The sequence below is a fragment of the Halichoerus grypus genome, chromosome 12, assembly GCF_964656455.1.
Source record: "Halichoerus grypus chromosome 12, mHalGry1.hap1.1, whole genome shotgun sequence".
NCBI classification, from domain to species: Eukaryota; Metazoa; Chordata; class Mammalia; order Carnivora; family Phocidae; genus Halichoerus; species Halichoerus grypus.
In genome coordinates, this window is record NC_135723.1 from 18,637,436 (window position 1) to 18,649,770 (window position 12,335).

At 47.7% G+C, this 12,335-nt stretch overlaps 1 protein-coding gene and 1 long non-coding RNA gene across 7 annotated transcripts in view; one reads left to right on the forward strand and one right to left on the reverse strand.

Moving 5' to 3' along the window:
- Positions 1–4,696, reverse strand: part of PIK3CG (phosphatidylinositol-4,5-bisphosphate 3-kinase catalytic subunit gamma) — a 34,046-nt gene extending 29,350 nt beyond the window's left edge. For 2 of the 4 annotated variants that reach the window (XR_013443079.1, XM_036109061.2), the window contains exons 1-2: positions 4,586–4,696; positions 474–2,480 (exon numbers count right to left, since the gene is read on the reverse strand). Coding sequence is in view for 3 of the 4 variants with exons in the window: in XM_036109061.2 (XP_035964954.1) it covers positions 474–2,468 (1,995 nt within the window). In the remaining variant the exon portion in view is untranslated. Of the gene's footprint in view, positions 1–473; positions 2,481–4,206; positions 4,315–4,389; positions 4,564–4,585 lie in introns of those variants that run through there. The other 2 variants (XM_078060024.1, XM_078060025.1) reach the window with 2 other exon arrangements.
- The window catches only part of LOC118546359 (uncharacterized), a 566,662-nt gene that overhangs the window by 38,210 nt on the left and 516,117 nt on the right, over positions 1–12,335 (forward strand). The window lies entirely within an intron of this gene.

The following is a 12,335-nucleotide window of genomic DNA, read 5'->3' on the forward strand; positions in this document are numbered from 1 at the left end:
TCCCAATATGTGACCTGAAGCACACTACTTAGACTCTCCGTGCCCCTGTGTCCTTACACATAAAATGCAAATGTTAATTTGACCTCCATCGTAGCTGTTGGGAGAGTTCAATGTGAGAATACAAGAACAGCATGCAAATCACTTGGAGCCTCAGAGTCTGGGCACAAGGGAGCATTCAATAAATCGGATCTGTCACTCATACAGTAAATGAGAACAAAGTACTCCCGTAGGGCCAGTTTTCCTAAAAAGCAAAATTACTTAGGTCTTCACAATGCTTATTGGCAACCCCTCCAAGAGAGTAAAAAAGTAAATGGGACAGTTCACTATTTTTTGACATGGCTTCATCAGATCTACTGTGACTGATTGTGACGCTAGGGACAAAGGGCATTTGATGACAACTGGATGGGGTGCCCGCATACACCCAAATAAACCCTTTGAGGAGAGTGCTCTGTGGAGCATAGCAGCATCCCTACCTGGACCAGCTGTAGCAGGTAATGCAGGACATCGTCGTCCTCCAAGCTCTCCAGTTTCTGAACTGCGATGGCTCTTACGTTTTCGTCCGAAAAGTTGCAGTCCAGGAGCTGCATCGTTAACCCAACATCCAAAGCACTTTGGTCCCAGACCTCCCGTCTGGCTAACAGTTGGTATGTTTTGGCTACAATTTCTTGCTGTCCCCATTTTACGGAGCTAAACAGCTTAGGATAGGCCTTTGGATGCTTAAGACTTTCATATCTAAAATGCCAGAGCAATTCTTTGTCCTCTGCGGTGAGAGGGTTAAGTGGATCAGTGGCTATGATCGCTTCCAGTTGCTTCCGAAGCTGGTTGGGCATTTCCGCTCGCACCCGGTCCCCTTCGGGGTCAGGGGTGGGCCGATGCTTAGGCAAGGCGATTGGGTGACAGTAGTTGTCCAGAAGAATGGAGATGGACATGGAGTTCTCCTTGTCTGGGTTGGTTGCCGACGTGAGCTTGTCCGCACTGAAGCTCCCTTGGTCCTCCCCTTTTCCGGAGATCTGCCACATGTGGAGCACATACTCCCCGTGGCGCAGCAGGAACCGGTGGTCTATCAGCAGCAGGTTCACGTAATAGAGAAGCTGAGCTTTGCCTTTGGACTCGGCACCGGGAGTCTCTGCAGGGGCCTTGCCAGACAGCGCTGGAGCTTTGCTGCAGTAGATCTGGAGGTTCAGGAGAGCCCCTCTGGGTAAGTCTTTGATCTTGATACTGAACTCAAGCCACACATTCCAGAGCACCTCCTCCGTGAAGGGTTTGGGGCTGGTTCTCCTCTGGCAGAGGACCTGCTGCCCGTGCTGGATGTTTGCCTCCACAAAAACCGTGAGGTCGGCGTTCCGGGGCAGGACAGGGATATCAATGCCTCTGATTTTGACCCTGAACTTCCGGTCGCAGTCCCACAGGGACACGGTGAACACGCTCTCGTGGTCCTTCCCGTGGATGGTCAGCTGCTCGTGGTAGCCAGTGACTCCCGTGCAGTCGTCCACCAGTGGCCATTCTTCTTTCCTCACCTCGTCCAGGGCTGGGTCTGGAGGCGAGTCCAGCACCAGGTGAATCTCCTCTCCGTTCTTGAGGCAATGCCTCACCCACTGGAAGTTTTTGATGGGCGTTTCACCTACCAGGTACTCGTCCCGGCCGCAGACGCGCAGCACAAAATCCTGCTCGCTTTGGCTCTCGGGGATATCCATCAGAGACTTCTTCTTGGCCATCTTGGTGAAGAAGCTCTGGAGGATGGTGCCTGGGGTGTCGTCGGCCGAGACCTTGATGGTCTGGCTGGTGGTGCTGCGGTGAATGATGATGAAGATGCAGTTGTTGGTGATCTTCTTCAGCAGATACTCCGGGAGGGGCTTGGAGGTCACCCACGGGTGCATGGCGTAGAGCTTGGGGTCGCGGCCGGCCACCTCGACCATGCGCGGGGTGACCAGGCGGCGGCGCGTGAACTCGAGCTCGTTGTCGTGCACGTTGCTGACGTCGGTGACGTCGTAGCCGATCAGGGCGGTGAGCTGCCGCTGGAAGGCCAGCGTCTCCTCGGACGGCGCGTGCCGCTGCACCACGTGGATCTGGCCCGGGCTCCGGTGCAGCACCTGCCAGTAGCGCAGGCAGTCCAGGGTCTGCACCACCTGGTGCTTGTCATAGATCTCGTACCACTGGCCCTTCTTCTGGTAGAGCAGGAGGAAGTGGTCTGGGCCGAGCCGGTGGTAGAAGTCCGCCGCCGCGCTCGTCTCCAGCGCGCGCAGCCACACCTGGGCCTTCATCTGCTCCACGTTGCCGTGGCCGGCCACGTGCAGCAGCGCCGTCTCGGGGGTCTTGCTGTTGCGCTGGCTGGTGGGCAGCACGAACTCGATGGGGATGAGCTCCATGGAGGACAGGCTGGCCGCGGAGCTGCGCGGCTTCATCCTCCGGCGCCGGCGGCCGTTGTCCTCTCTCAGAACAACGGGCTGTTCATAGTGCTCCAGCTCCATGCCCGACGTGACCTGGGAGCGCAGACACAGGGAAGGCACTTTCTGTTTACATTTTTCCACGAGGTGGCAGAAGGAGAAGGGCGAGGAATGGCAATGATGTGCGCACGAAGATACGGGGGGTTTTGGAATCGGGGCCCATGAATCCTGATCCCGCCACTTAGCACCTGGCTGCCTTGAGCTAGTTAAATGATCTCTGCGTTTGTTTCCCACCTGTCAGTTGGGGTTAGGAATACCTCAGAGGGTGGAGGTGAGGATTAGATAAGGTAATATCCTTGTTCAGTATGGGCGATAGGTATATGGGAGTTCATTTATTGTGTACTTTCATTACGTCTGAAAATTTAATTAAAAAGAGAGAGAGATGTAAAGCACTCATCTCGCACGGTCCCTGACATGTTACAATGGCTCCAGGTGGTAATTGTTGTTCTTAAGCATACTGAAATGGATAGAGGAGTAAAATCATCCACTTAAAGGGCCGAATTCTAATTTACAAGGCGCAGTGTGAGATGCTGAAACCCCCCACTTTGAAAACAGGCCTTCGACTTGTTTCGCCTTTGTTCAGTCTGACACTTCTCCTTGGAATCCAGACACCTCACCCAACCACGCTGCACATTCTCGATTTTCAAGCTGTCTGGATCAGGTATCTACTCCCTAGCCAACTTCCTGTCTGTCTTTTTCTTTTCATTTTTTTCCTTTCTAGTTAGGAAATGTAGTAATTTCATTGATAATATTCAAAACCATCAGAATGGGTGAAGTTGCAAAACAAGAACATTTGCAGGTATTTAAGTTTTTGAATTGTGAAATGTGTTTGCTCCATTAAAGCAGTATCTTAGAAGGGTCCCCCAAGGCTGTGCTCTTCTGGTAGGAATGTTCAGATGTTTAATTTTGCACCAATTCATTCCATCTGCTCTGCCTTCCATAGTGGAGAAGCCACAAGATGGAAGGAAGGATTTCTGGACTCCAGTGACCTGCTATTTGGACCCCAATAGATAATTTAACTTCTTTTTTGCCCTCATATTTTCATCTCTATAATGAGAATTCACAAATTTATTCTCATCAGTTCACTCTTTTCCTAAATCTTTAATAAGTACCTACCCTTCACAAAACATTTCAGTATAAATGTGACAGAATGCAATAGGAAATACTTAAAATAAATACTGAAAGTATTAAAATTGAAATACAAAGGAGGGTTTTGATTTTCATACTTAGTATCATGGCATTGTAAGTTATATTCTAAATAAGAATCAAATATCGAAACAAAAATTAATGTTTCAGAAAATATCATTTACTCTCTTAAATGACTAATGTTAGTGAGACTCATAACTGCTTATTTCCTTAAGAAATAGCAGACCATTTGATATATACCAAAAAGGAGAGTTTGATTAAAACATAAGCAAGACAAATTTCATTAGATCCAAACTTCTATTCAAATCTTGACCTCAATTTACTTTTAAAGTCAACATTCCCTCTCTTCAAATATGATGAAGTTATATTTAGTAGAGACATGAAATCAACTGTCCCAAAGGACTACCTCTTGCAGCTTTTAATTCACTGTTTGCTCTGTGGCTAAACTGCCAAAGAAGAGAACCGTAAGATACATTTATATTGACACCAAGTTGAAATAAAATAGGTCCAAGTTGAGGCAAAAGACAAATACACAGCAATCACTTCTGCCTCTGCGATACCAAACAATCTCACAAGATACAAAACGCAGAAGAAAACGGGCTGGCTAAATACTCACTGCTCTCCTTCATGGCTGAGGCTACGAAGCTCTCTTCTCTTAAGAGAAGGCGTCAGAAACACCATTAGGCACGGTAGGCACTAAGCATGCACTTGTAAGAGCGTGAAGCCCGGCTGGCACAAGCCCCTTGCCCTCCCCCTTCCTCCCAAACAAAAACAAAACAACAAAAAAGGACAGATGCACCTGCAAAAGGTTTTGCCAGAGCCTTGCGGATATCCACCCGTCTAGGTCGGACTAGACAATGACAAGGGGACATTCAGTGGTGGTATCATCTCAAGAACCGACAGCCGTTCCAGATAAAAATATTCTAGCTGAGACGGAAGTGTCGCTAGTCCGAGTCAGACCCAACAAAAGGGCAAAAAATAGAAGGAAGTAATACCTGATAAAGCAGCGGAGGTGATGATGCTGAAGGATCATTTGTTTAATTTTCGAAAACAAAACAAATTCGAATCTACCCAGTGTGCCTCTAAACTCTTCCGCTTTTCTGGGTCTCCCTGCATATCCAGATGCAGAGGAAGTGTTGCAGTTACCAGGAAGGAAGTTTTAACCAAGTTGATTATACGTGTGATTGCTCATTTTAAAAGTGTCAGAAATGCATTTCCTGTTATAGCCCAGAGTGAAGCACGAGAGTGAACAATGTTTACCATACATATATTCTCCTCTTTGAATGAATTTTTTAGAAGGGGAGAGGCTGAAACAAATTAAAATACACACTCATAAGACATAAACACACGAGACAGAAATAGTTCTTTCTAGATAGTTCTGAGAAGAAAAGGCCTAACAGCCACAATATTAGACAAACAGCCTGGTAGGAAGATTTTTAAGAGCCAAATTAAACCCATTAGTCCTGCAAAGCTCAGTGAATTAATTTTTTTTCCACGGTAATTCAGATGAACCCTTGTTCATATGCTGTAACTGAGGGATGGGGGGAGAGAAACCTAGTGATCCAGGGACCTGAGTTACCACGCTGAATATTTTCAAAGACAAGGTCTGGGACCTTGCTTCTTTACCTTGCTGAGACATTTCTCTATATTTTCAGAGCATTGAGGGTCCAAAATATCACTGGTATGTCCATGTGTATTGTAGGGGGAGACTTACTGTGAGCAATGATTGGCTGCAGAAAAAATAGAAGGTTCCTTGGTGTCATGGGAGAATTGGGGAGCTGAGCACTGTCTTACCATCAGATAGACTGTCACTGAGAGATGGCTGGAGTCCCATGGGAGTAGAGAATCTATAGAAAAGCCATCCTAAATAATTTTTAGAGTAGTTCTGTATTTTCCAGGTGACCTCAATTCCTTCTGGAACCCCCAAGCCCACTCAGATCCTCAACCAGTGTCCCCTCCCCTCCAGCCCAGGGTTTCCTGTACTAGAGTTCACCCCCAATCTGGGCCCTCCTGGACCCCAGCTGAGCCCAAGGAAGAACAGGTTAGCATGGTGCTGGCCTCACAGCTTTCTTGGAGGTATATAATTGATAGGTTCTCTGAATTACTCTGACATCAAGATAAATTTTTGTTGATCTGATCGATCTCCTTTCCCATAGAGCCCTTGGGTCTTAACTTTCTGCAAATAGTTTTGACAAACAGTCAAATGGGACCTATAATCCTTGACAGCAGCAGGCGAACCATTGGATTCGAAGACTGCCTCCCAAATATTTAGAGGGGCCTCATCAGCTTCCCAAAGTATACTCCTATTTAGGAATACTCCCTTAGGAGGCTGGCAGACTTAGAAGCCTCAGAGCTGGCCCTCCTGGTTGATTCTGAATGAGGGGCCAAGGAACCATCTGGAGGAGTTGGCCAAGCTGTGCTTCCCCCAGCGTGTTGAAGGGAGGCTAATGGGGGCAGATGAGCTGACCATAGAGGGGCCATGAGCTTGGCCAGCTCTGTTCCCAAACCATTCAACAGATCCCTTCCTAGCCCTGGCTCAGACACACTCAGGGGGCCACATCCCAACCTGATCACCCCCCCACCCTGCACTGCCCATACATACGCATTAGTTATTCTGAAGTGCTAGACGCTGGCTCTTGGCTCTCCTTGCTGCTGAAGGAACTACTCAGCTAAGTCCAATTATGCAAATATTGTCTGTTCTATGACTAAACTTGCAAACAGTTCAGGCTTTATTGGTGGTTTGAGATTAAAACTACCCTGGCCTTCCCCAAATCCTAATATAGCCGCGAAAATTTGACTATATGTCATAAGCGTTCCAAGGCAGAAGTAATGGTCAATGTCTCCTTCCTTTCTGTGGATACTTCTTCCTTGTAGAAGAAGCCTTTACTAGTTAGGGCCTCTTTCATCCTCAGTTAGAAGACCTCTAGGCTTCATCATTTACCTGCTTTATTGATATGTTTCTCTTTTCTTCTCCACCCTCCCTTCTGTGGATCTCCATGCATCTAGCACCATGTTTTATTATCAGTAGACATACATGACCTTCTATATCACTTCCAACCATTGCAGGAATGACAAGGTAGGACAGATGAGAAAATAACCCAGTAAGATCTGTCAGTGGTCAATAAACAGATTAAAAATGAATCATTTGCTATGAGGAAAGCTCATTGTGATAGCCTTCAGAGAGATTATTTATGGTCTAGTTGGAGAGATGAGATGTGCAGAAGCAAAGCTAAGATGTACAATATGATAGTACATATAAGTCAGATTACATTATATAATGTTTTTTACAAAAATACAACAGTTTGAGGGAGGAGATCACTTTGGGTGGAATTTAAAAAAAAATTTCATATGCAGAGGGAGGCCTAGGATTTAAGGTAGGAGGAGGAATCAGAGGGGAAGGTTTCCAAGCCTCAAAGTATTTGGGGGACAGTGAGCAGATCAGTTTGCTGAAATGGAGGGTTTATGAAAGACAGCAGTGGGAGATACGGAGATTTGGGGAAAGACATGGGAAGACTGGCATGTGCTTCCCAAACGTATTTCATGTCCTGGCACCCGTGAATAGTAACATTTGTATGGCGCACTGGGTACATGGACTGACTCTTTGTGTCCCCCAGCCGATTCAGATATGGAAATCTTACCCCCAATGTAGTAGTATTAGGTGGGGGCCTTTGGGGATTTGTGCCTTTGTAAAAGGAACCCCACAGAGCTCTCTGGCCCCCTTTCTGCTGTATGAGGACACACGAGACTATGGCAGCCTGGAAGAGGGCCCTAACTAGAACCTGACCATCGGGTACCCTGATCTTGGATGTCTAGCCTTCGCAAGATTGAGAAATACATGTTGGTTGTTTATAAGCTGTCCAGCCTATAGTACTTGGTGATAGCAGCTCAAACTGATTGTGCCACCAAGGTCAAGTGAAGAGGCTCCTCAAACCATGAGACAGTGCCTGCCTCCCCAAGGGCCCCAGTGCTTTCGGGCCACACTCATTGGCAAGCTCTGTTATTGGTTGTTGTTCCTGGTTGGGGCAGCTATCTGATGGAGACATCTGGGTATATCTTTGACTTGAAAAAGCACTAGAACCCCTCTTTTCATATGTTTTAGTTTAGCCTCCAATGGCTTATCCAATGTGAACAAAAATGCAAAAGTCATTTTAATCCAGCAATTTACTTTACTTTGATACCTTGCTTTGTTGTCTGGGCACAAATCCCAATCTTTGTGAAATTTTTTGGCCCATAGATGAAAGAGAAGCATCCCGGTATTGTAGAAACACTAGCAATCCTGAGACCTAGGTTTATTTCTGCTTATTCTCTGGACCTAATATTTGCTCATTCATCTCTCTCAGCTTCCCAATCTACCAAAGGGATAACAACCACCCTAATTATCTCATAGGAAGTTGTTCTAAATCTTCATGTTTCAATGGAACATAAACTTATTGAACTATACTATGCAAGACATTGTGTTGGATGTTCTAGAGGACATACAATTCCAGGTGTCACTCAGCCAACACCACATACAGAAGAAGAAGAGGTATGCCTGCTTCTGCATTGCTTTTTCAGAGAGAGAACTTTCCCAGAAGCTACCTGGGTTCCCTCTTGTCTCTGGCCAGAATTGTGGCAAGTGCGCACCTATCCCTCAGCCCATCATTGGGAAAGGGGGTAGAAGTACATGAGTGGTTTCAACTAATCAGGATTTTCTCTGCTGAGTTCCTGGATGGCAGAGAAGTGTGGACACCAGAACAAAATGTCAGGGCTCTGATAGTAAGGACAAAAGGGTGCTGGGAAGGACGGCAGAAGAGTTTGTCAGAGCCTCGAATGCCATTAGGGTGGTAGGCTATTACCACCATGCCGTGTGGGTAGAGGGGAGCCACTCCAGGGTTAGAGAAAAGAAGCTACAGGAAATCATCACAGCCAACACAAACCCAAGGGTCTATAGGCAGAGCCAGGTACCTGTGGGCCCTCCCATGCATTTTCCATTCTGATTATCAGTAATCAGTCATGGAGGGCACTTTTGCTGATACAGCTGAGTAAGCATTTCACACATTTCTAGAACGGATTTTTCTGTAAATTGGTTTTGTAAAATTCCAGTTCCTTAGCATGATGCATCAGACCCTTTGTGATTTGTCCCTTATGGTCTAACCTTAAGTTGATGCCTTATCTTCTAAATCACCTCTGTGAGTTTGAATGAAACCGCTTTCTGCTCTCACACTCTCCGTGCTGTCCTCACCTCTGTGCCTCCTCAGGCTCCTCTCTCTGCTCCATCTTCTCCCCTTAGTCTTCTCTCCTTTCTCCTTCCCCCATTCCCTGGGCCCCTCAGCCATTTCACCGACTCCTCTTCTTCAATACTCCATTTGCCTGACCTCCTTGGGGAAGGCCTTCTGGTTTGGGAAAGCACGGGGTGAGGGAAGTTTTGTCTCCATCAGTAACCATTCCAAGAATAACAATAATATCACCACCCACAAGAACAAACTCTCCCATTGCACTTTCTACGTGACTTATATTGTTCCAAGCACTTTAAATACATTACTTTATTTAATCCTCATAACTTGCCAAGGAGGGGCACTCCTATTATCCTCATTCGCAGATAATGAAAACAATGCACAGAGAAGTTAGGTAACTTGCCCTGGGTCCCACAGCTGGGAAGTACAGTTGTCCTAGTGCTTCTTCCAGGGGAGGATAGCTCTTTTACTGGGCTGTCTCCTCCATCAGACTGGGACTTCTCGGGGACAGTGACTGCTCTGCTCATCACCGGATTCCCCAGGGCCTAACACAGTGCTTGGCCCATGCAAAGCAAGGGCCTTGATAAATATTTGTGGAATGGATAGTTTGTATAGAATATCTGTTTTGAAAATCAGTGGAGGGGCGCCTGGGTGGCTCAGTCGCTAAGCGTCTGCCTCCGGCTCAGTCATGATCCCAGGGTTCTGGAATCGAGTCCCGTGTGGGGCTTCTTGCTCAGTGGGGAGTCTGCTTCTCTGCCTGCCGCTCCCCCTGCTTGTGCTCTCTCTCTCTGACAAATAAATAAATAAAATCTTAAAAAAAAAAAAAGAAAATCAGTGGATTCCCTTGCACTTACAGGAAGCAACAGGAATATTGGGTGATCCTCCTGAAATCTCCCAGATCAACCAAAACTCAGGCACCCCCTTCCTCCCATCTAACCATGTAACCCAAAGCCCTGCAGTTTGCCTCCTCTGGAAACTTCAGAACAGGAAACACGGGAGGAAAATGGTGTGCAGACTGTGGAAGGTGGGAAGAATAAAGTTTAAGATTATAAGGAACTATAATGCTTTAGAAATATCCCCTTTATAGCCCTTCTGCCTGATCCAATTTATTAGTTCTCTTTGTTGTTCCCTTAATATAAGGAACTGAAATATAAGACCCCAAACTACCTGTACCACCCATAAATAAGAAATCCTCCCATATCATGGATGCCCAGCCCCAGCTCTGGGACCTTGCCTTCAGAATTTCCTGCAGATAGTCTAGAATTTTTATCTAACTACCTACACACCTATCTACTCTCTCATCACATGCCTGTCTCTATCTCATACCAAGATCCCGACAGAGACAAAACTGCAACCAAGCCAAAGACGGTTCCTGATTTCCCCGTTCCAGCGCATAGTAGAGACTTGGTAGACAGGCTTGAATAGAGCCTGTTCTCAGAGCACTGGTCCAGGCCTGGAGTGACGTTATAACAGAAGCTGCTTCTCAGGCCTTTATATGGGACTTTGTTCCTTCCAAAGCCCAGGATTCTCTGCCTGGAGTCTGGCGGAGGCACATCCCATTGGAAGGAAGCCCAAAGGATGCCCTGCCCCTCCAGGTTCAGAAAAAGAGCGCAGGAGTGCAGCGTGTGTGTGTGTGTGTGTGTGTGTGTGTGTGTGTGTGTGTGTAGTGGGGTCGGAGCGCTGACCCTGAGCCAAGCCCTCCCCGGCTGGGGACACAGCGAGGCCACCGCCCTGCACCCAGCGCCCTCCTGGGCGAGGGACGGGACCTGGGCCTCGGCGCCACCTGCCCGCCTCCCGGGGGCCCCTCCGCGCTCGGTTCCCCGCTGGGCGCCCGGGCTGAGCGGACCCCGCGGCCTCGCTCCGTCTGGGTGCCCAGGAGAAATCCTCTTCGCTTACAAAGCTCGGCCCGCTGGCTCTGCGATTACGCATTTGGTGGGTCTGTTTAATCCCGTGAGAATTTTCCGCGGGGCCCGGAAAAGCCCCATGGGCGTGTGTCCGCGAGGGCGTGAGTTGCCCCCGCCCCCTGCCTGTCGCAGTGTTTCTAATTTTCTTTTTAAGTGGATGCCTGCCCCCCTCCCCTTCCTTCCTTTTCTTTTAAAATAGTATTTACTGACAGGGGGGAGGGGCTTCTGGATTGCTGAGAACACTCTGTTTCTTGATGACGTGCGGGCTGCATGGGGTGACCACTTTGTTGAATATTCATCAAGCTGTACCCTCGATGGTCACTTTTCTGTGTGTGTGTTATACATCAATATAGATCAAAAATAGTGTTTACCTAAAGGCATTTTTATTTTAAAAATGTCTGCAATTTAAGCAACTTTTCGTACGTCCTTAATTAAGAGGGTTTTTCTTCTTTTTCTCTCTGCCTTCTCTGCCTTGCCTTGTAAATCTGGGTGTTCCGGGTGGGGGCCGGTGCTGGACCATCATGTCTGCTTCTCACGAAGCATGCATTCGTTTAACGTTTATTATTGAATATCATACGTGTGCTGGCAGATGGTGTCCCTGTCTGCAAGGAGCTTGCCCCTTAGCAGGGCAGAGATGTCTACCTATTGTCATCACACATAGATGAGGTGGGGGCGGGGGGCATAGGTGAACCCTCAGAGCTGTCCAGAGAAAGGGCTGTGGGAGTTCAGAGCTGTCTTTCCCATCTGAGCCTTCCAGAGGGAAGGCCTCAGTAGGGGTGGCAGGGAGCACAGGTGGAGTTGGGCAGGCACAGGTGAGGGGGGAAGAGCATTCTAGCAGAGGGCATAGTATAGGCAGGCAAAGTTCAGAAGACTGAAATTTCCTTAAGTACCCTAGAATGCAAGAAGAGGCCAAGAGAGGGTGGGCTGTGGCCCAGTCTGGGTATTCCTGACAGCCGCAGCAAGAAGCATTCTGTAGGAGTTGTTAAACAAGTAGGAAGAGCCAAACTCAACGGGGTGGGGGTGGGAGTAGAGGCGGGATTGGAATACATCACTAGGGACCCCTGGACTTTCTTTTTAAAATTAACAGCTTTATTGAGGTATACTTTACATACCATCCCCTTTAGTTTTAACCTTGCACGTGGTTCTCTGGGGCAAAGGCAACAGTCCTAATGTATTCATGAGGGTCTGCTAACTGTGCTAACTGCATAACGAGATCTCCGTGGTTTATTGCTTTCTCTCGTCATAGTCCCGAGCTGGTTGGGTGGGGACCGTGCTGTTCTAAGCATTCATTCAGGAACCAGCTCCTGCCAGCTAGAGGTTCTGCTCTCCCCTTGGGAGGCCTTGAGGCCTCCAATGGGTCTGAGAAGGGCGCACATCTCTTGTGCCATCACTTCATTGGTCAGATTTCTGTCACGTGACCCACCTAACCCGCAAGGGTGGCTGGGGAACACAGCCTCTCTGTGTGCCCCCCGGGGGAAAAGAAACAGAGCATTCTGTTTGCAGCAACATAGTAGCGTTGATAGGGCTTTGAGGAGCATGATAAAATTTAAGTAGTATCATGTATCTAAGTTCACGTGTTATGAATTATTTGTGTCATGAGACACTTAGAATGTGGCCCATCAGCGTTA